This window comes from Helicoverpa zea, chromosome 25 (genome assembly GCF_022581195.2).
Source record: "Helicoverpa zea isolate HzStark_Cry1AcR chromosome 25, ilHelZeax1.1, whole genome shotgun sequence".
NCBI classification, from domain to species: Eukaryota; Metazoa; Arthropoda; class Insecta; order Lepidoptera; family Noctuidae; genus Helicoverpa; species Helicoverpa zea.
The window spans coordinates 3,102,297-3,127,107 of NC_061476.1; the positions used below are offsets into that span (position 1 = coordinate 3,102,297).

The 24,811-nt window shown below is 35.4% G+C and overlaps 2 protein-coding genes across 2 annotated transcripts in view; one reads left to right on the forward strand and one right to left on the reverse strand.

Moving 5' to 3' along the window:
* The window catches only part of LOC124642583, a 70,200-nt gene extending 64,705 nt beyond the window's left edge, over positions 1 to 5,495 (reverse strand). The window contains exon 1 of the mRNA XM_047181034.1: positions 4,880 to 5,495. The gene's annotated coding sequence lies outside the window, so the exon portion shown is untranslated. The remainder of the gene's footprint in view (positions 1 to 4,879) is intronic.
* A 5,129-nt stretch (positions 5,496 to 10,624) lies between these two features.
* LOC124642662 (ankyrin-2-like) overlaps positions 10,625 to 24,811 on the forward strand; it is a 65,896-nt gene continuing 51,709 nt past the window's right edge. The window contains exon 1 of the mRNA XM_047181249.1: positions 10,625 to 11,109. Within this exon, the coding sequence (XP_047037205.1) occupies positions 11,080 to 11,109 (30 nt within the window). The 5' untranslated portion in view covers positions 10,625 to 11,079. The remainder of the gene's footprint in view (positions 11,110 to 24,811) is intronic.

Here is a 24,811-nt window from a genome sequence, read left to right on the forward strand (position 1 = left end):
GGGACTCGAAGGGAGAATTTACTTAGGAGTTTAGGGCAGTCAATTTTATTCCTTAATAGTTTGAAGATAAACCTTAGGTCTAGGGTATCTCTTCGTTTTTCGAGGGACTTCATTTTGAAAAATTCTAACTTATAGTTATATGACTTCCTTTTAATGTTTTTCCCCTTTGAAAATCCGAGGTAATTTAAAAATCTTTTTTGTACTCGCTCTATTCTAAGGGAATGAACAGCAAAGTGAGGACGCCAGGCAGTACTGCAGTATTCCAGAACGCTGCGTACCAAAGTGCAGTAAAGTAATATTTTCGTTTCCGATTTCTGGAATAGTTTGCTGTTTCGAATCACGAATCCTAAAGCGCGCAGACTTTTTTTTATAATTCCGTCGATATGTGGTACAAATGTCAACTTACTGTCTAATGTAATACCTAGATCTTTGATACAGTTGGTTTCCGCTAGCGGGGTGTTACCTATGATGTATGTTGTATCAATGTTACGCAGTTTACGGCTAAACTTGATGTGCACACACTTTTCACAATTCAACTGCATTTGGTTTTGGGAACACCATTCGGATAGTCTATCCAAATCCTCTTGCAATAAGGCAGCATCTCGTGGGGATGTCACTGCCCTTACAATTTTCATATCATCCGCAAATAAAAAAGGAGTGGTATTTTGGAAGCATGTAGTGATATCATTTATGAATATATTGAACAGAATAGGACCCAGATGCGACCCCTGCGGGACACCCGATGCAATAGCGTAACGGACTGAGCGGAAACCGTTAATAACAACATAAAATTCTCGATCACTCAGGTAAGTTTCGAACCACTTCAGAAGTACGCCATGAACACCGTACATGGAAAGCTTTTCTATTAGAATTTTATGGGAAACTTTGTCGAATGCCTTGCTGAAGTCCGTATACACAGCGTCTACCTGAATACCAGTGTCCACCGCTTCAGATAATAATTCTATATATGAAACAAGATTTGTACATGTCGAACGAGCTTTAACAAACCCGTGTTGGTCCTCACTAAGGAATCTTTCAAAGTAACGCTGCACATAAGGACAGAGCAAGGATTCTAAGACTTTACCAAAGATGGACAGTATCGAAATCGGTCTATAGTTTTGAACTAAATGAATATCACCACTTTTAATTACGGGCACCACTTTAGCGAGCTTCCATGCTTTTGGAAATTGTCCTGAGCTAAAAGATCTATTAAATATTGCCGTCAGCGGAACCACAAGACTTCTTGCACATTTTACTATAAAATTTGGAGGTATCCCGTCAGGACCCGCACCTTTGGATGTATCCAACTGACTTAGTTTTTTTAATATCGCTTCGTTACCCACCTTTATGTTTGAAAAATTGTCATGAGTAATAACACATTGAGTATGTGCTTGATTAACGGTGTCTAGGGGTTTGGGGTTACTGTTATAAACCTCTGCATATGCGGTTGCAAATAAATTGCAAATTTCGGTGCCATCTGACGATTCAGTAAATCCGTTAGTAATGGTAGCTGGGTAATTACTCTCACGAGCACGTTTATTTTTTATAAACGTCCAAAAATACTTTGGATTTAACTTTATGGAATTTTCCACTTTATCTATGTAACATTTATAACATTCTTTAGAAAGTAGATCACAACGTTTAGCTAATAATTTGAATGATAAAGCGTCTAGCGGGTTATGATACTTTTTAAAACGTGTCCTAACTTTATTTTTTTCCTTTAGCATTTTTATTAATTTTACACTGAACCAAGTCGGGTACTTATTATTTTTTTTACGAATTAGTGGCACGTAAGACTTGATGGTTGTTTCCAATTCGTTGTAAAATATCTTAACCATATCGTCTACAGTCTTACAGTTTCCAAACTGTTTGTCCCAATTTATACTATTTAAGTGATCATTAACAAGTGCGTAGTCAGTTTTATGGAAATCCCTCTGTTCATTATTTTTGTTAGCTTCTAGTTTAACTGTTCTGATGTTTGTTAACTGTATTTCTAAAGCAGGGTGATGACGATCAATCGAACTTAATGGTATGGCTTTTTGTACACTGCAAGATGGGATATTGGTTAGTACGATATCCAGGATTCTGCCATTGTCATTGGTGACATGGTTACATTGCTGGAAGTTATTAACAGCGACAAAATCGGTCAACACATCGCCAAGAGCAGATGTGTTGCTTACTGGAAGAGAATTATTAACTGCGACCCAATCAATATTAGCAATGTTGAAATCTCCAATGACACAAGCATAAGCATCTGATTTGTCTAAAAAGTTATTACAATTTGCCACGAAGTAATCAAGTACTGATTTTGTGACCGGTGGAGGAAGATAAACTGCACATAATTCTATCCGGTGCGGTATATTAGTGTTTAGGTCGATAGATATCCAAATATCTTCACAATTGCTCTCTCTGCACGATAATCTTTGAGAATTATATTTTTTTAATACGGCAATCAATACTCCCCCACCGTCTTTTTTGCGACTAAAAGTTGCAGTCTCTCTATCTCTCCTGTACACAATATACCTATCATCAAACAATTCACTAGTATACACATTGCTATTCAGCCAAGTCTCCGTCAATATTATTAAGTCATAATTCGCTATGCTCACAGAGGTCAGAAAATTATGTGTTTTACTACGTAACCCCCTAACATTCTGATAAAATATATTCAGCATTGTTAAAGACTTAAACTAAAAAACATGAAAGTTGCACAGGCCAAATAACATTCACACGAGTTTTTCAAGGCAAGTCTTATCCTTGATAACCTTATACTCGGAAGTGCTGTCCTTACGCATTAAAATACGGCCGCCTCTCACCCAAACGAACATATATCCGAGGGCTTTAGCTTTCACTCTTGCAGCGGCATGAAGAGCCTTGTTAGACGGTGATAGGTGTTCTGTGATAAAGATTGGTTTTTTCTCACCCGCTATTCCCAAGTGAGATGAATGTTAATGAGATGAGTTATTAAATGAGCCTTCTTTTATTTATCATTATATTTGTAATTAAGTACCTACCTATGTAATTATTATAATGGTAGGTAAATAGGGTTTATTGAATTCCTTTCAAAATTGTATTTATTTGATTTGCAATAATCTTTGTCTATAAAAGTTAAAGCCCTTTCATACTGGCGGATTTTTTAGCCCGTCTACGTTAGACTTTTGACTACTTCCGATTGGAAAATTCGCTACTGTGAAAGCGCTTTAACGGCCGTTTTCAATATTCTATCTATCATTGTATGAGGATAATGTCCAATTCCTATCTCTAATAAGCAAATCCGCAGATAGATAGAATATGGGAACGACCGTTAGTGATAGAGATAATACTGACTGTAAAATTTCTGTCGTCGTTGATGATTTTCAGCACCATTTACACAATAAATAGGTGAAAAACGATGACGGCTTTATTACACCAGATCCCTAAGCCCTGCTTATCCGAAGTGTTAACACAAAACCGTAGATTAAACAGGAAGATAGTAATGATAAAAATCTTGAGTGACGCACGCGCAGCCATTCGGCCGACTACGTTACCGTATGTTTACAAATGTAATTCTAACATCGTGAACTATTCGGTTTCGTATACATGCTTCTATGTACGTACATACAAAAAGAAGAACGTTTTTAGACTAAATTAACTGTGAGAATAAAGTGTTATGGGTATTTGCTAGTTTTGTAAAGTTTTAACGTAAACATTCCTCTCCACGTATATACAGTAAAAAAGGAACGTTTTTAGAGTAAATTAACTGTGAGAATAAAGGTTTATATGCACCAGAAAGTGTGAAAATAACGTAACAGAATTTGCCATGAGGTGTCAAGGGAGCTCCAGCAGGGCCTAGCAGGGCCAAGGCCTGCCGGGGCTGCGGGATTCTTCGAAAGAGTTACCGCGGCCCTGGTACATAAAAGGCCTACGACGGAACACGACGGTTTTTATTCAGTAAGAGTCTGACACTCCCTCACCGCTGCTAACCCACAGCCGGAGGGGTCATTTGATGATTTTTGACGTAGTTCAAAAAAAAGGTGTCAAAGGAGCTTACCTTTTTCTTTATCAATAAATAGATCTTGTTCTTAAATGCTCTTATACTAATCTCTATCGTATAAATAAGTAGTCATAGGTATCTATTCAGGAAAAAGACCAAACCAACATAATTGTAGTTACTGAGAAAATTAATTAATGGAAGTACAGATCGTTAAGTTTATGCTCTAACTAAAGTTCTAAGTGCTAGTAACATTGCGTTTAATTGCCCTGTCTCGTTCCATAGCCATTTACTCAGATATTGATACTTTATGAACCCATGAACTAAGGCGTAAAAATCTGGAGCGAATTTTATGTTTTGTACAGACTAGTTCAATCTGTCTTTCTTCAATAGATTTTCAATCTTATTACGATGGTGGAAGTTTAACGTTAGATTGGTGAAATTTGACAGATTCGGGTAGGTTGACCTGCTGGCGTCTATACCTTACTGAAATTGATAATCCATAGTTTGTGATGACGGAAAGTTTGAGTCGCAATGAGCGGGTTGTTCGAAGTTCAAAACGCGGGTATTTTGTTTTTCTTTGCTTCGTAATTTTTTTTTATATTGTGATGGCACGCGAAACTTAAATTTTCTTACTTTAATGATTGAAAATAAGAATGTTCCATAAATAAATAACCATAAAAATAATCAAGTACGAATTGCGAAAGAATAAAGAAAAATACTTTTTTTTCAATATTAAAACTCTGTCACTAGACTTTTTGAACACAAATAAAAGGAAAATGTGTTGATAAAACGAGTTACATCTGTAGTTTATAATATCATTCAATTTTACCCTCCACGCATCAAATCGTATGTAAACAATCATAAAAGCATAACTAAAACAGCTGGCCTGAATAAAATTAACCGTACCTGAATGTTTAAGAAACTCCGCGAAGAACAGTCGGAGCAAAATCCAAATAAAACACAGAAAAAGCACTTTTTAAAACAACAATAAAAATTCACCACACAACCACTAAACAGACGACGATATAAAAAGAAGAATGGAACTTCGAGACATCGTTTTTAAAGACCCAGTAACCGATACGAATAAACTTTCGAAACCGCGACCACAACGTTACTGAACCAACTCGGTTGGTACGCGAAACACAGAATACGTTGGATTTTCACTCATAAAAATAACTCCGAGTACCTAAACGTTGATGAAAAACATCGCTTTTCCGTGTAAAGCTAATCAACGTGTTTTAAGAACGATCACTCGTCACTTTCCGTTCATTCTTCATTTACGCACCATTTTTTTTTCGTTCCAATGTTTTTATCAAAGCTATTTAAATCCGTAAATTGGGAGCAATATTTATCACTGAGCACAGATTAAATAAGAGTTCTAGAACGCGCGCTTGTTTTAAATTTTACAACTGTCATCGAGACATGAAAAATGCGCGCGCTAATCACTGTCATTTGTTTTCGTCAAGGTATTTTTTTTATTCAGCCTAGTTAAAAACTTTGTACGCGATAATCGTACGATATCTTTGACATCGCGTGTAAGACTGGCTAAAATTAACGCGTGTTAGTGCATCGCGTTCGGCCGTAGCCGGCATCGGTCGGCGATGCGCCTCGATCGATCGATGTATCGAAAGATCGATATTGTGCAGATGTTTTCTTTGGGTTCCGTATACGATAAGTTTTGGTGACGTTTATTGTGTGTATTTTAGCATTATTTCGCGTAGGTGCGGATTTTAGGATGAGCTGTCGATCAATGTGCGTTTCTGAATTGTAAGAGAGTAATGGGTGTAAATATTTTCGGGTAAGCATTTTTTAATAGCTTTGTTGCTACACATTTTTGTGCCAAATATGTTGTGATTTTTTTGTGAGTTTTCGTAGTAATCTGTGAGAGTAGCAATAGATAGTTTTGCATACAAATAAAGACAAATGACGGCTTCGAGAGTTGTCAGTATTATTGATGACCGCAGTGGTCACGGAGAATGACAAATGTTTCTAGTTCACACAAGCAAATGATCGCGCTATTTGGACATAACTATGACATATTGCTAACTATTTTTCATGTTTTGTATACAAATAAGGCAATATTACAAACTTTTGAATTTGAAATGACATAAAACATTTTTTTTATGATAGGTAGCGTTAAGGTTTTGAAATTATAAAAAGTTAAAATAATTAACACATTCTACATATACATAGGATTATTAGGTGAATTAGTTTTCATTATTTACCCAACTTTTCCTTTACATACATACAAACAAACACTCTTACTTCTACCCAGCGTCTAGACAAATTCTATTTCAGTAGCTACCAACTCCGCATCTAAATACAGACTTAAAGGGTTTTTAATTACATCACCGGTATGCGGAACTCTATTCACCATGAATGAGAACCCGTGATTGCACCATTTCTCTATGGGAATGACGAATTAGCCATGATGGATGGATAGAAGATCATTGTTATGGCATTTTAATGGGTAATTGTTCGTAATTGTATCGCAATTTGATTTGTTTGCTTTGCTATTTTACTGTGGGTGTTATGTGTGATTCATTTTATTTGTGTTCTAGCTGTTGGTAATGAGGAGATAATGCTGAATAAAGCCCGGAGCCTGGAAGTTGGTGATTGATACACCCGGGCCTCGGAGAGCACGTGTTAATGTCGGTCCTGCGCCTGATCTCTCTCCGGTCGTGTCGGATTGTCGTCCCATCGGGCTGAGTGAAGGAATAGGGAATACACCCGTGTCTGCGAAAATGTGTATAATAATATGTCCTGTGCAGCTACTTGATCTCCAGAGAGAATAACCACTATGGTCGACAATAGGTCTGGGTGCTATAATTGTTTACCCTTTTACCCTGTCTATTTACTTTAAAACTTAAAACACAAAACTCATAAAGCCCTATAAACTAGTAGGTACAAAAAGAACTATCTAATTATTAATTACATGAAAAGCTTCCAGCGTCGCCTGGATACAGCTGAATTTATATGTAAATGATATTAATAAAGTTCGCACGGCGGGCGTCAGACGCCATGACAGTCTGTCATTTGTCTTGTGAAGTTTTGTCGTGCTCGCTAGGTAATAAGTTTGCGGTCACCGACTTTTCTTTATGGGTATGATGAAGATAGCGTTTTTAAATCTATGTAGGCCAAAATGAATATAGTTGTCCAAAAGTAGTGAAAAAGTAAAGTAGTGCTGAAGATGTAAAAGGTATTACGATGAAGTAAAAGTTTTTAATATATGTTCCATTTTCATATTCTTAAGAGCTGCTTAACCGAACCCATTTTTTTGTGTCCATGGAGTTTCTTACCGGTTCTTCTGGGTAAGATCAACTCTTTGGTGCCATTTGCCTAGTTTTTACGCTTATTACTCCTCTTAATAGGTAAGTCTGTTTGGTCTTCGTAAACTATTTTTTCACTTTGGTAGGTACAGGTCGCCATGGTCGATCAACTCAAATATATGCAGCTAATTACGAATGAATCCCCTAAGAATAAATAAAGGTCAAATCCCTATCGCTTTCATTAGAATATCGTATTTCGTTACCGATGCCCTTCGAAGCAAACCATACCAAAATTGACACGTATTTAGGGCGGAATCATACAGGCGGAATGGCTTTCTGAATTCAGATTATTAGTCAAGCAATGCATCACAAATTTTATCTAACACGTTCTTATTTTAGCAGAATTAAACATTTTCAGATTAATCTTTAATGAAGTCTGTTCTGAATGCAGAATCTGAAAGAATTTGAACGTTCAGATTTCTATGCATTTTTAACTCAATTCTCATATCTTCAACATATTATAGAAGCTGTACCAAGATTTTGAATTTTCTACGTTGCACTGTATTGAAAGGGAAGAAAAGAGAGCCCTCTCTTTTCTTTTCGATAATTCTGGTTTCTCAATACGATTGCGATGCCCAAATTCCGAAATTTAATTTCAAAAATAACCAAACTCAATTGACGAAGACTTTCCGGCTGTATGAGGCCGCCCTTACGTGGGAAAACATTCAGCTGTTCCGATTCCTTGTTCTTAATTCAAAGAACGCTCCACAAATAAATTGTTTGGATATAATTTTCCAAATCTCATAATTGTATTCTGAGTAATAATAACCACGTCTTATATGTATGATTACAGTCTATTTTTGTTTCATTCATAAAAATAAGTAAGCTTCGTGATTATGGAATATGGCCAGAATACATAAATATGATTTCTTTTTCTTTATTCAAACGTTTACCGGATTACGGCCAGGATTTTTTGCTTTTGGATTTTCAAAATAAGAACAAGACTGCATTTGCCTGCCAGTTATTTACTCTTCAATGTAGTTTTTATTTAAACGTATATTTTAGTAGCACCCGCTGGACAGATATAAAATTGAAAGTTTTGAATTTTCCTATACCCTTGAAAATATAAAGAGGGTGTTTAAAAGCGTAGTGTAACAATGCATGTTTGTAGTCTATGGATATTGTCGATGGGGTTATTGAAGGGTTCTTCAGTTCCCCCTTTAACCCTTTAACTTATGAGTGCCAGGGCTTTCGACTAAAAATAGGCTTTTATGAGAGACAAGGCCCTTCTTGGAAGGCTGGTAAAAACTGACTTTAATTTTAATTACAAAAAAAAAACTGATTGAGCAAACCAAAGTTGTTTTATTTTTTCTACATTCTTTAAACAAACCTGGTGCTTTTTAAGTAACTTTGGCAATGTGTTAAAAACTGTACTTTCTTAATTTAAGTTCCTAAAGCATTGAAAAATCACATTGATATAATTTATGACTATATACATCATTATTGTACATTAAGTGGTAATATCAGGTTCTTATAACTTTTTTCAATCTCATAGGCACTTAAAAAAAACTACGTACTTTCCACGCGTGTCTAGGAATATCGTTGTACGGTAGAAACAATTTCAGTAGCATTTCGAGCGAGTAGTATCTACGGTTTGTAGACAACGTGCCTCTGAATATTCAGCAAGGAAATCCCGAGGACAGTCATAACTTCCACCTTAGAATATGATAAGCACTGGAAGGGAAAACTTGGGAGATTTCCTGAGACATGATGACACTGATGCAGTCAAGTAGGTGCGTTACGGGGTGCGATAAAAAGTAGGTATTGGCGGAATTTATAGCATTCCATTGGACTAAACGTTGTATGAACTTTTTTTTTTTTAAGTTACTTGCAACATTAAAATTTTCCCAGTAGCCTATCCTTTTTACTATCAACAAAACGGTAGTGGCAATAAAAGCTATAGGTATCTTCATTACTAATTTTCTGGCATTGCTGTCTACAGCATCTTTATATTATTTTTTGGTTTTTGTGGTATATAAACAGGCGCGTTTTCTCGTCATTCCCTCTGAAAGAATTTGATAGGTGGGTTTGACAGGCAGCATTGGCTGGTTTGATAAAAACGCTCCATTAGTAAAGGCTCGAACACCTGGAGTTTCGTATCCTGTAATCCCCTAATCCATGAACCCTACTATAGCAGGTCGTGTCACTTTATATGCGGTGTTGTTTTCCTTCGTACTTTTAAATTATAGAGCAATCTATATGTCTAGACGACCTATCATGTGAGTTCACAAAATAATTACTCAGTTTCTGAAGCAATTTGCGAGTCTACCCAATCTGTCGGTTGCAAATCTACTGCAAATATCTTCAGAACCAAAAAGCATCATGTTAAAATGCAACAATGTATGTTCTTCAGTTAAACTCGCAATCATCATTACAAATGTTAGATACCTACTAAGCGCTTATCGCAATTCCTTATTTGGTGTCGGCCTAGCATCTCTTCCTTTTCTTAGCTACGAAAGTAATGTCAAATGGGAATTTGACGTTATCTCATAAGAAGCACTTTTTGCTACCATATCGTCTTTCACACAATCCATCCATCCCGTTTTGCCCACATCCTTTTAGGAATTTCTTTGCGCATCCGAATAAAAAAAAGCCTACTAGCCTTAAAAATCCGAATGTTAGTTCCTGAGATTAGTGGATTCAATTTTAAACAAACAACACTATGGGAATAATGAGTAAAATATCTACTGGTCGTACAAAACTATCAAGAAACAGAGAAATTCTTGCTAAATATGATTCATGATGCATAGGTACTCCCATTTCCCTGAAATCATTATAACGGGGTAAACGCTTCGTCCTCCCCGGGGATCATGTATTTATCTGCGACGAGATGGCGAGACACGACGTAATAGCATTTCACATACAACATAGTTCGCTCATATCTAACGTATGTATGGATAAGCCCTAGCTTAGGCCTCGCCGGCCATTTTAAAAGCCAGGCTTATTTCGCACCTAACTTTTTTAGCACAGCCTTTTTGCCTATAAACAGCATTGTCTGCTGTGCGATTCTGTACCAAGCTTCGTAGGCCCCTCTCTGTCTGATATTTCCTACCATCTGAGTCTACATTATCGATTGTATTAATACATGCAACTGTACCACTCTAACTTGAACCTTACTACCGAGAATCGACACCCCTAATTGTACTGTTGAAGTACTAGAACAGAGAGGGACGCGAGGGTCAGAACAAGCTGGTAATGGTACACGCAAATCACGCACACATGGACACACCCCCGCGCAGCCGCAGAAGCGGCGCGCCACCCCACCCAGCGCACTTGTCCGAGCCGGCAAAATTCTTCTACACCCCCGTGGTGAACAACCAAACGCAACAACTTGTACGAAAAACAATTATTTAAACAGTTTAAAACGTATCTATTTATATTTATAAAGCAGTGTATAATTTCAGCTTTAATTGTTGCTTAGTGTTTCGTAGTTTTAGCTGTCATTTTCCAAAAGAAAACTCTTATTGTGATACGTCCAATCAAGGAATTCGAATACGGAAGGAAAATGGCGGATCGCGAGCCGCGCGTTTCATTTCGAATATAGAACCTAATCGATATCTTAGTTTTAGTTCTTTATTCAAATCTGTTTTCGGATCGAGAATGTTAGTGAGGACTTTGAATTGAGCTATTTTGTACGCGAGTGGTGGGACGTTTAAAATCGATATTTCGGCGATGTCGGTTTGATTCAAGGGTAGTTTTACGCTGTCCTCGTTCGTAGACTGTTGTACATGTCACAAAAGAAAGAAGAGGAGTAGACTGGCGTCGGTGGAGGTCGACATGACGACGGAAACTGCGACGCCGAACCAGGTGAGTGGTGGGATTTTGCCGCAACGTCGCGGCGCTGGCTTTGCTAGCTCGTGTCAAGGACATTGGCCTCCAGAATTGCCCACCTGGGAGTTATGTAATAGTTCACTATGCATATTTTTATTTTTAGAGTTACTTAAAAATAAATGCTGACATTTTGGCATTTTGGAGGTGTCCTTTTATTTTTTTTACTTAACTAAATGCTAATCGTATCTATATCTAAATGCCATTTTTCTTAGTGCATTCAGTACCTACAATGGCGAAATAATTAAAGACTTTAAAATATTTAATTTACATGTATTTTCTTTGAATGTAATTTATGTTTATTTATTTTTCCGTCTACTTTGATAGACAAAGAAAAAGAGAAATTTGGTGTATATAAGAATGTTGACCATTTATTAAAAATAACAAATAAGTAACATTTTTATCAGTTTCCTTTGAAAACTTTTGCTCGTGTGGCCGTACACATTTAATACAATAGGTACTATTATTAGATTACGTATATTTTCTCCATATTTGCATAAATGGTATTTGAGCCTTTAAAAATAAAAGCGCATATCTTATAAAAAAAATGTTTTTCACACTTGAGTCAACACGTTGGCCTTTTTACGCTCGTGAGACGCAGGCGCAACGTCATATATTAGTTATTTTACCAACCACAGTTTTCTGCTGTTGTCGCAAAATTAATGAAATAAACATAATTATTATTTATTAACGAAAGATCTCCGAAAAATGTAAGGTATTGATTATTTATTAGCTACTTATCCATATTGATCCATATTTTGTAAAAATAATGTGTAAAAGCAATATCCAAAGTTTTATTAAATCAACTAGCTTTTGCCCGCAACTTCGTTCGCGTGGAATAGTGACTACCAGCAGATTTTTGATTTGACCAATAGATGGCGCTATATGTCCGGAATAATTTTATTTTTATTTTTTTTGTAATAAAAACTGTCCTATGTCCTTTCTCAAGTTTCAAACTATGTCTGTACCAAATTTCACACAAATCGGTTCAGTAGTTTAGGCGTGAAGAAAAGACAGACAGACAGACAGACAGAGTTACTTTCGCATTTATAATATTAGTTTGGATTAATGTTACATTTTCTATATAGGTATCTCTCTTTTTACATTAAACTTGAGAACACTACGTTACTTGAGAACCTCCGTTTTTTGTCGGTTAAAAAGATTAAAGTCAGTAGTTAGGTACAAACATTGTAATTATGACAGAATTATTAGCTATATAAGTAACTTAGTTTGTTGTACAGTCAGTTGGTCACAACGATAGTTCAACGGATGACCTTTTAAGAGTTCAGCTTAACTCTTCAGAACTAAGTACATTTGACTGCGGTTTGTATTGCTGCGGAGCATGAAATGAATTCTGAAGAAAGCTTGTTTAGAAAGGGTTAAGACTTTTCACATTATTATAAAACCTAGTCTTTAAAGGCACCGGCTTTAGAGATTAACCACCATCTTAAAACCGTTGATGGTATGAACTGGTATGAACCCAGAGATAGTACTTTTTTAAACCACATTATTATATTAAAATACACACGATATTGAAATTACAGCGAGGACCCATCAATTTAACGTGCTTTACGAAACTCAGGAACTCGTCATGACGAGAGGGCGGAGAAGTCGGCGCTTCTTCTTCATATTATCATGACGAGCATTGCTTAACATAATCGTCAGACCTGTGTGGCTGTAATTTAAATTCAAGCCTCCTTCCAAAAATATCCCTAATTACAATATATCAAACCTATTAATAACCTTTAATAAATCTGAAGGTTTTGTAACCTGATGAGAGCCTAAGGGCACTGGGTGTGCGCTCATACAATTTGTCGGGCTATTAAATCCGGCCTTGACTCTTTTGTAGCTTATAAAGTATGGCTTCATGGCACATACTTATGTTCTTACGGGACTGGATTTGATTGGATATAAAAGTGCACGGCACAGGTATTTGAATAATGAGAAACTGTAAGGTTTGAACTGGGGTTCAATTATGTGTTTATATCTAGTTTATTTTGCACTTTTGATCAGTCATCATCAGCGATGTTCACTGAAATTTTTTACATAGCAAATACTATTTAGCTTTCGTAATGAAGAGTATGGAAAATGAACCGTGTTGCGGAGGGTTGTAAAAATTGTTGAAATTGTAGGTCCCGGCTGTCATTGGAACATCTTTGACAGTCGTTACGGGTAGTCAGAAGTCAGTAAGTCTAACAAGCAATCTTACCTAGGGGTATTGGGTTGCCCGGGTAACTAGTTTGAGGAGTGACTGATTATCTGTCAGTCACTCCTTGCAAAACACTGCGTACTCAGCTGCATCGAGTTAGACTGCAAGCCGAGCCCAACATAGTTGGGAAACGGCTTTCCAATTAGTCAGATAGAATGTGCTCTGAGCTGTGCTCAGCTCTCTAGCAAAATTAGCTATTACCAAACACAAACACCTCTAAAAACACAACCTTGAAAAACAAAACCTTTTTAACCAAACCAAAATACAAAATGGGTTCACCAAGCCCTTATTAACCACGTCACCGTAAGTTGACTGCTAACGACCCGTTTTAATTCAATTAATGCTAATATGAAGTCATAATTGGCGACATCGAGGTGTTGTCAAGGCTTTTAGGGTTAATCATCGGGAGACACGATACTAATTAGTTAGTTATTAGCTGAATAGCAGGCTTTTGGAAAATTGGTCTAGTTTTTTCTGCAATTAGTTTTAATTTTAGGTGTCTATTTTACCCACCTACATCATAATAGAGAGACAAATAGAGAAATAGGTAAAATAGTAAATAGTCTTGCTTGAAATCTAAGACTATCCGCATACTGCAAACTTGTATGCGGCCGATAGTTTTTTTGGGCTCATAAAACTCAGTATGAAGATGGATGGTAGTACGCACATTACAATGAGAAGATATTTAGTCGACATCATACCGAGTAAATACATTGATTGATTTAACTAAAAAAAATTGCCTGCAGTTTGTGGGGACTCGCAACCTTTTTTTTGAAAAGTTTTACTACAAATCATAAGTAGGTAATTTGTAAAACACTTCCCAACTTTTACAGCCCCAGCTTGACTTGCAAATCTTAATTTAAAAAAGAAACATTATAATAAAAGTCAATTTAAAAGTATGAACTTTCTCAAAAAACCGCATAACTCATGCATAAACCATGTCGTTTCCCTTTAACTGAGGTTCGTAACTGTTGGTTAGGGGTACAATCTCTCTAATAACGGAGGGTTAAAGTTATCGGGTTTACCATCTAACGGGAGTTTACTTGGTAGAACTTTTTAACTATATTTATTTAAAACTAGCTGCTTGGTGTCACTGGAAACGACTTTAAGTATCTACTTACCAATATTAAATCCAATTGGTACAACAAGAAACAGTGAACAGGCCACTCATTTTTTTAAATAAATAAATCAGTTATTAACTTCTTTATGTTTAGATAAAAAACAAGCTAACATATGACAAAAATATGGCCATAGTCTTGTTCAAAGTATTGCCATTCAAAGAATTTCAGAGTAAGTAGTTAGTTTTCTTTTCAACAAAATCCCTGTAGGTACTATTTATTTTCTCCTTTACAAAAACTTGATTGAGCTCTTATCAATTAAGTCAGCAGCTTGTAAACCCTAAATACACGTAGACTAAGTTGCAAATAAAATGCAAAAAAATCCATAAAATAAAAGAAAAACGCTAAATCCTATTTAGCTCGCTTACGTGTAATAATGTCGCCTGCTCTACTTTTACATCGCTGCCTCCCTGTGACGTCATCAGGGGGTGATATGTTTCGCATTGTCCCCGATCACTATATACAATAGAAATAGTCCCTTTGTCCCGTTGTGTCAGATATTATATTGTTATTGTTGTGAGAGGGACAACTGTTGTCATTTATTAGAAAAGTTTGCAATCCGCTTGCGCCCACGTCCTAGAGAAACTAGGTTCTTAGCCTAGAATAGCAACCGGGTAACATTAAGCTTGTGTCCAAAGAGATTTAAGGCAATAGTCAATGTCTTTGCCTATGTCCTTTCTCAGGCTCTAACTAAACTATCTGTGACTATCTAAACCGATTTAAAAGCTCAATAGTTTTGGCTTGGAAGCTCGACAGACTGAGTTACTTTTCCATTTATTCCTATTTATACGGGAAGGACCTAACTTCAGAATGGGGGTGGAATATTTAAATATTTTCTCGTCTATAGTACAGGACTGAAGCCATCAGCCATCTGATTGGATGTCTAACCACAAAATGGCTGCGCGTCGACGCGTTTGCTGGACCACAATGCGGTCTAGCAATAGGCATTCAAATAGGCTCGTTAATTAATTTGCTATTGAAAGTTGTGTTTATTTACGTTAGAACCATTTGGAAAGTTTGCCTTACAGTAAAAGTTTGAGAAAATTTAAGGTTCAAATTGTGAAATTGATATTTCTAAACCATCATTTTATTTTCACTTATTGGCAGAATTTGCAAACTGGAGTTCCCAAGTTGACGACAAAAAAATGGGCATCGAAGACCTAAGAAGAGTTTTGTAAGGACTCAACATTTTCTCATAGTCACGGCTTAAAAAACTACCTCTACTACTCTATTAAAATTCTGTGACATCCCTCATCTTATGGGGTGCATAATAATCGTGCTACCATAACATGCAGTATGCATTTATTTCAACTTTCCAGATATGTATGTAAATTAAATAAAAATGACGTGTTATTTTTACAGCAAATAAAATATCGTGATAGTAGTTCGGTACGGTCATTGATTTTTATAACAAAAACATTGATATAGTTTTTGTATATCAATGGACAACTACTAGTTTTTTCCTGCAGCTTCAACTCTGTCCTGGAAACTGCTTTCTGTACCCGATAAAATACAACATGTAACGTAATTAACGCACACCCTCAAACACCCCAATTAGAATATTATGTTATAATCATAATACATACACTGAATTTTTAATTTAACATGTATATGCATTGTTATTTACTAAATTAGTTATACCAATTCTTGGAGAACTTTTTGGTCATACTACTACGCACGCAAATATCGCGCCGCGCGCCGCTCGACTCGACACAACATAACGAAACTACGGAAAGCCGACAATACACGAAGTCTTATTACTTTGAGTTACGGTCTATTTGAATTTGTTTTGACTGTACAGGGTTAATATGACAATAATTTCCGTAGTTTTAATTATTTTTGGGATAAAAAATTACCTATATTAAAAATGATATAAATCGATTCAGTAAACGATTCTGAACAAACTAATTTCAGGATGAGCGTTAATTAAGTTACATGTTGTATAGTCTATGTCACACGGGGATAATGTAGCTTCCCAACAGTGAAATATTTTTTCAAATTGTTTCAGTAGTTCCAGAGTCTTTTTGAAACCAACAGACAAACTCCATATTGAGATTATTGTCGGTCGTATGAGGCAAATTCACTAGTTTGGTTTTTTTTTTTATCACAAAGTCGTTGTTAAATTCGTGGATTCGATCAAATCGACTGATTTTGATGTGTTCAGTTTTTGACAGACCCGGTACAAGACTTTGTTTTATAAATGTAATGATAGTAATATTCACACTTTTTATTGTGTTCGGCATTTATTTAAGTCTACTCTACTATTTAAGTGTCAAATAAATTTTGACTTATATAAATGAGTTCTTTACAATGACATAAAACGTATTGCTTTATTACATCTTTAAATACACAACTATTCGCAAACAACTTCGTGATTATTCCTCAAACAAAACCTATCAGTTCTCAATAGAGGATGCCTTGAGGCTGTGAGCTGCAGATCGATATCCTGAGAGCGTCCGGAGGAACACGTCAGCAAGATGTGACCCAGTTCGTTATAGATTTGTCTGCCTAGTTAGGCTTTCATTATGTGGCTATGACCTGTAGGTAGGTAGAAATCTTATGGCCTTTGTCTTTACTAATATTAGATTACGGAATCAGGCGTTACTTTGCGGAAATCCAAGGCATAAAACAATTGTATTGCGGTATTATCGCTAGGTACATATTTTTCCTAAAATTGTATTTATTGAACTGGGTAATGTCAGGATTTCTACTCTAGTGGACTGATTCCGCTGAAAGTATTAGATACATTTATTGGGAAAGACTAACAGCTAAGTTTTAATCACGTTTGAGCAACTTTTTTTCTGTTGCAACGATGTGCTGATGAAACGCTTGTCAGAAGCTAGTATCATTAAAATAAACAGTTACCACTAAATGAAAATGAAAAGTACAATATTTTACATTTCACGAAAAATTCTTTAAAAAGAAAAAAAAACTAACTTCAGAACAACCCAAAACCGCACAATACTTCGCCGTTAAAAAGAAAACATTTAAAAAAGGAATCTCTCACAAAACCGCCGCCGCCATTGCTGTACCATAGACAAGTATGCTATTTGTCAAGCGTCAACTGTTTGTAGTCTCTGGGTAGAAGGGGGAGTTTTGTTTGTCTACGGCCCATTTGCCTTGCTGTCTGTTCATACTTTGTTTTTTAAGTTATGAATATTAATGGCGGTCTTAATGAGAATTTTCTTACGAAAAAATGGTTAATGGTGTAAGATATTTCTCTTAAAAGATTAGCCTGGTTTTGTCTCTGCGTTAACATAATGAAATGATTACTACATACATACAGTAATGTTTTACAGATTTTTCCATGGAAAAAATGGTCTCATACCTATTTATTTTCAAAATTAAAGTTGTTTAATTTTAATAAGAGGCTTGTTTGAATAAGAAGCATTATACAAGACGTCTCCTTTGATTGATCAGTTAGACCCTCTTTCTTTATGTTTGTCTTTGATATTGAAGGATCGGCGGCATTATTATGTTTTGGGTTTTCATACTAGTCACAGTATGTATGAAAATTATTTACGAGTACATACATATTAGCGTAGCTTTATACATCGGTGTCATCATCATCATCTGCCTAACCTTTTTCCAACTATGCTGGGGTCGGCCTTGGCCTTGGTAGGACTGGTTGTCAGTTTTACCTACTGGCTTCTGACTATACGCAACGACTGTCAAAGATGTTCAAATGACAGTCAACGAAAAACTTTTTTAATCCCGAACCAATCTCGATCAGACTTGTGCACTAAGAATAATTGATTTTATCTTATCAAGTTCTGGGTATGTAAGATAAGTTGATTACTTTGTCCCGAAGTAGTGTGACCATGGGGCGTAATGAACGCCGGGACATTTTCACCCTATTACAGGAAATTGAACTGGGAACCCTTGACAAAATACAGACAGTCAGATTTCCCCGTTTTGATGGAACTCGAAATTCGTGGGGTAAGTTCAATGAACTGAAAGACTGACTTATTTGTTTGCATATGTTTAATTATTAAAGATTTTTTGTACCGAAATAGGGGTTTTTATATAATGTTGTGCCACTATTTATCAAATAGTCATTATAAGTTTTTACTTCTTTAAAGAATTCTATGTAATTAATTGACCCCTGATTGCAAAGTCCCAATCGACCCCCATCATCGTCTCTAATGTAAACATCTTAATATCAACAGACAGATGCAATCTTTCCAATGATACATAAATCTCAATACATTCAATCACTCAAAGTTCAGTAGAAGAAAACAACACAAACAAAAACATAATACTCCTTTTTACCTGACCCTTGTAAGTAACCCATATGAATTTGATCGACGATCGCCCAGTGACTTCGCATACACTACACAGCCAAGTTTTAAATACATGTCAAGACTTGACCATCCATCACTCCCCTTGTGACGTCACAAATGACGTCAGCAGTACTGAGGGCACTCACAGTGACATTTATAAACCCTTGGAGGATATTGATTTCAATGGTTCTTAAGGGTTGTATTTTGGGGCGGTTTTGTTGAAGTAGTAGCTAAATTTGACTCAATTGAGGTGCTTACGAAAGCGGGTGAGTTATACTCGTGTGTGTACAAGTATAAGAAGAATGTCTTTGTATGCTTAAGCTCGAACGCTTAGTAGTGACCGAGACGCCGCGTCATACGAAGACAATGTGCGAGTACTTTTACACACATAAGTAAACCTCCCCCGCTTTCGAAAGGATTTCAAAATTGAGTCTACTGCTATAGAAGTAATAATCTCTTTCCCCAATACATGGGTATTTTTCTTTGAACGCGAAAATAATTGACATTTTAGCTAGCCAGCATAAAAGGATAAGGGACATTCTGTGACCCCCGCTGATATTACCGATTTCTGTTATTCTTATAATGAACATTGGCCAAATCGGCTTTTTCCTAATGGCTATTTGTGAAGGGCTATTGTATTTATTGCAAATATTGATGAAAGATATTGTATTTATTTAGGCAAAATTGATTGATTGATTCAGTATAATTTTTTTTCTTTTGATTAATTTGCGCCTGAATAAAATACCAGACAACATTCTGGAACTAAATGACATGCGGTTTAAAACTCATATAAAAGCCACACTTTGTAAGCAAGCATATTATAAATTAGAAGATTACATTCAAGATAAAAATGCTTGGAAACATGCTGGTCCTGCTCCATAGGACATACTGACAATATCTAATTAATTAACAAATTAAAATTACACCAGCAAATAAAATTGTATTCATCTTTTGATTATTTGTTTGTAACTTTGTACCAGAATATAAACCAATTTGTAAATGTGAACACCATGTAGCATTTTAATTGTCACTTTATCCTCATTTGTCTTTGCGATTCTACATGATCTTCGCATGCTTTTACTGTATGTATCAATACATACAAATTGTAATACTATATTATTTTTAAAAAGAGTAACCATGGAGTTTCTTGCCCGTTCTTCTCCATAGGAAGCTACTTTTGGAATGGGCAACTAGAATCAAACTTAGTTATAATTTTGACGTTCATAAGTGCTTGTAAAGGCCTAAATGAAATAAATGATTTGACTTTGACTTTGACTTTGAAAATTTGGTAGAATTAGCTGTTTTCCCGCGGTTTCCTAGGGAATCTTGTTCTAATGCCCGGATAAAATAGGTATAGCCTTTTTTATCTTTCCTAAAGTAAAATAACTTTTCTAATCGTTTCAATGGTTTCGGAGCCTTCACGGTACAAAACAAAAAAAAAACCTTTATATTTGTAGTAGATATAGATTTGTGAATTCAATATGTATAACTATAGAGTGAATACATACAATTTCAACATAACTATTAAATAAGATTTAGGTACTCCTAAATTTTATAATCCATATTCACACATTTCCAAAAAATCCTAAAAAAATATACAACGTTACCCACATGCCTCGAAATATCGACATTTCCAAAACGAACGTAATCGAAGCAAACATATCTATTGATTCACAAATCACCATGGAACCCCTTACACCCCCGTGCATAGGGTTGCAACCCCAGCTCAGGGGTGTGATATAATTGCTCGCGTGCATTCTATGCTCAAGAAATATAGGGTTGCTGACTTTTTGTTCTTTGAATTCATTAGAGACATTTTTTTTTTTGAAAAAATATGACACGTGACTTTTGTAGGTGGTACTTGAGTTTCTATTGTTTTGATTTTAGATGATTATAATCATTTGTTTGACAAAAGCTGCGCTGTATATTTTTATGTGAAGTTTGGATGAGAGAAACATTGCACATTTTATCGTTTCTTTTTTCGTATTTTTTCATGTTCGAATTCAAGTTTTCAAACTTTTAACTGGGTAACTTCCATCGGTGACTATTTTTTTTTGTTAGTAATAAAAACAACATCTAAAAACATTCTCCAAATGCTTATTTGGTTGTACTTCAATAGTAATTTTTGGGAGATGTTTTTTCAGCGGTAAAGTTTCTACTCTAGATGGAATATTTTTAGCCATTTACTTATTAAAATGAACACGAATATTTTTCATAACCCTGTGTAAGTACACAGAACTATAAAACTTTAATGCCCACAACGAAAATAAAATGGATATTAATATAAATTAAAATGCTGTACTTCTTTTGTCAATTTCACCCCTCTAGACAGTGTTAAACTTTACTTGGTAAAAAATCGATGACAAATGTTTTGATGATTGATAGCGTTTACGGTTTTTTAGGGGTATGATTTTATACTTTGAGCTTTGTAGGATCATTTTCAGAAAATAATGGTTTCTTATTGTGGGTGTTTAACTGTCCTAATGACCATTTAATTTACCCACATTTACCTAGTGAGATTCATCTTTCGCACATCAGTATGAACCAAATTTTATTGTGATAACATAAATAATAAAAAACATGTTTACCGTCTCGGATGTAATACTCGTTATGCCAGTAAAGAAAAAAAAATCTGGTATCCACATTAAAACTATTCTAATTTTGTTATATAATTTACTCTATGACATATTTTTAACGAAATTAATATAGAATTCACAGCGTAATTGACGTAAGTCATGCACACACATAGCTGGATAGTATCATAATATCGTGATTAGTGAAATGGGTGGATACGTGAATTAGTGTTCTAGCTTGCGCTAGCGGATTCACTCGTGTCTTCTGGAATATAATCCGCGCACGCAAATTAAAGAAAGCCTATAGTCTTCCTTAATAACTGGGCTCTAAGACTGACAGTTATTTTTTAATCGAACTACAAGTTCCTGAGATTAGCGAGTTCAAATAAATAACTCTGTCTAGATCAACCAATAGCACTACGTAATATTTAATTGTATGATTCAATACTTATGTGCAGATATTAAAAAGAAAATATAACTTAAAAGGCACATTTTATTTTAATAATTATATTATAAATACATGTACCTACAAAAATATTCTCAATGGTTCGTCTTTTTAATGAGTTGCAAAGGGTTTTAACCCCTGCCATTTTAAGTATATCCTATATTACGTATAGGTACTCTTATTTTACATATTAATTAAAACCTTCACGCTATGCATTTCGGTGGTGAACACACAAATAGTATTCCACTCTTTTTTACAGCTCGTTGAGATTCATCAGAGAAACCACTCGCGTATAATGGTAGGGGGTAGGCAGCATTTGAAGTAGAGCTCAAAATATTGAAAATGCAGTGGTTTGAAGCCTATTGAGAGGGCTGTAATTACTGTGGTACAGATTTTAGGGGTCGTTTTAGTGGTTGTTAATTCGGTTGGAAAGTGTGGTGTGGAGAGAATATTTTCTGCTCTTTACTATTCATGGGCTTAGTAGATGAAAGAGGGATATAGCTGTTTATGTTAGTTAATTTTAAAAACCAAGCTGTTATGTATAGGAATAGTAAAAAAGACAGCATAAACATTGAAAATACTATTTGGAAACTATTGACTTTACTCATTAATTTGTCACGATATGGAGTGTAGAAATGTTCGGCACGTCTCACTTACGAGAAAAAGCACAATAATTAAAAAATGAAAAGGCTGAATTCCCTATTTTGCTTTCTTATTTAGAATCAAAGGAAAGCTAGATTGATCGTTTCAGATATTGGTTTTCGCACCCGAATCAATGTGGCGTATAAATGAAATCGAAATGAGATGGATTTCTCGTGAGAACAATCTGTCTAGGCTTTCTAGAAAATCAGCTGGTATAACCTAGATTTCCAAAGTTAGGCATAAAGTATTAAGAATTTGTATTTAGGTTGTATCAGAGAAACAGAAAAGAAAAACTTATACATCTTATGCTGTTGAATCAATCAAAAAAAACTTCTTCCCTGCTTTAAGTCATAGGCATGGTTCTTTTCATCATCCCCAATAAGAAATTGGAAAATGTACGAGAAATAAGAGAGAAATAAAAGTGTGATGGTAATAGGCAACTACATACTTACCTAATGAAATGAGAACTGGATTGAATTAGATTTTACCGAAACTACCTATGCCAGAAAAGGCCTGTAATTTCCACGTTCTACCCAGAAATAATAAAGGAGCCATTGAAGGAGTGATAATCATAATAAAACAGTTGCGAAGCGTTGATGACGTCAGACCCTGTGGGGGGGGGGGGGGATCTTATGTTTACACGCCCTAGTCTTGGGAATATAGGCACAAGTTTATGGCATATAAATATGTATTTAGATATCAACGTCTTCATGTACCTACATTAAAAGCTTTTATCTGATTTCTTGTGTTTAAGTGTCCCACGTTGGGCGCCAACAATAATTTCTGTAGACGCAAATTAAGTTTCGTAGGTAGCATAAAAGCATCAAAAAACGTTAGAATCAAATTAATTTAAATTCATAAACATAGCGTAAGGGTTAATTTAAAAACTGTTTTATTTTAATCACTGAATTATTTTTAGATGTCAAGTGCCTTAAAATAACTAGCTAAGTTATATTTTAGACTCAAGATATATTTCAAAAATAGGCCTATGTAATATTCCAGTCAAACCAATGTTTCTCAGAAAAAGCTAAACGTTTTATAATGTCCCTCGCTTCGGGGAATCCCTTTGAATAGAAAATGGCGTTAGTTATAAAAGGTACCATTTCTGGAATAACATAATTTGTTACTGCAGAATTTTGACTTGTACAAAAGTGAATTACATAATACATTGGCAGTTTTTACAAAAAGGTACGCTACACTTAAGAAACACCTCTTCTTGAACGTCTTCACTTCTTCTTTTGAGAATCTTCTTTCTTCTGCCTTGCTTCTTATTTATTTTGGCTCGGCGCAATATCTTTTACTTATATCTTAGCCTTCATACTAAAATTTACTCCCTTCTCATTCATGTTGTTCCATCTATTCTTCCAAAAGATCCATATTTTCTTGTTTTCTCTCTATTCATCCACATTCTTCTTCAAAACCCCTAAAAATACAAAACACATAAATTGTTTATTTTCCTACATTCATAATACTGTCTCCACTCTAGCAGTTTATGGCAAGATCGATACGAGGCTAGATTTATATCACATGGATTTAGACACAGCCGTTTTCTGCGAATCCATGTTAAAATACGTAGCATTGTCAATTTGTAGTCTTTGTAGACATGATTTGTTTTTTAAATCCGATACGATCAATCCAGCTTTTGTTTCCAAAGGGTATCGTGGTTTATTTTGTGTGTTTGTACCATTGTTTGTACACTGAAAAATACCTGTGTTTCTTTGTAATATAATCTTCTATGTCATCTACAGTCTACACTATCCTTATACTTATTATTTTTGATATGAAATAAAGCAAAAACAAATAAAAGGCCTAAATAACAGTTTTCTCCTGAAAGCAATGATGAGGGTCCAACTTATTGCTATTTGTTGACTTGCAAATATTTTTCGTACTCACCGATACTCTTCATTTCGTTTCAGATATACTTCTTCAAAAGAGACTAGAGCTAGTTGATGATGTAATCAATCCTTTTTACATATAGTTTTAGGATTAAGTAGCCTCTGCTAATGACGCAGTATTAAGTTCAATGATACATAACGAAAAGTGAAAAGTGATTATCCACGTTTATCTGTCTTTCGAGCGTTCGCGCCAATACTATAGAACTGATTCAAATGAAATACACAGAGAGTCCAAAGCCTGTTTAAGGATATAGTGCTATTTTTACGGAAAGTTGTCTCCGTGGAAAAAACAGGTGAAACTGCGAGAAACCGATAGTCAAGGAGAAGAATTCCCGGGAAGGCTGCCTTTAAAAATTCTTCTACTATAAAATTTGAACTGCCTACTCGTAGATTGAAAATTTTCATACTAGACTAGGTACAATTTCGTACTCCAACGCTTTTGACCTCCAGGCCCGGATCGATCCAGGCTTCAGACGTTTTTAGACAAGGCCGCTTTACAGGCTGACCTTTGCTGTA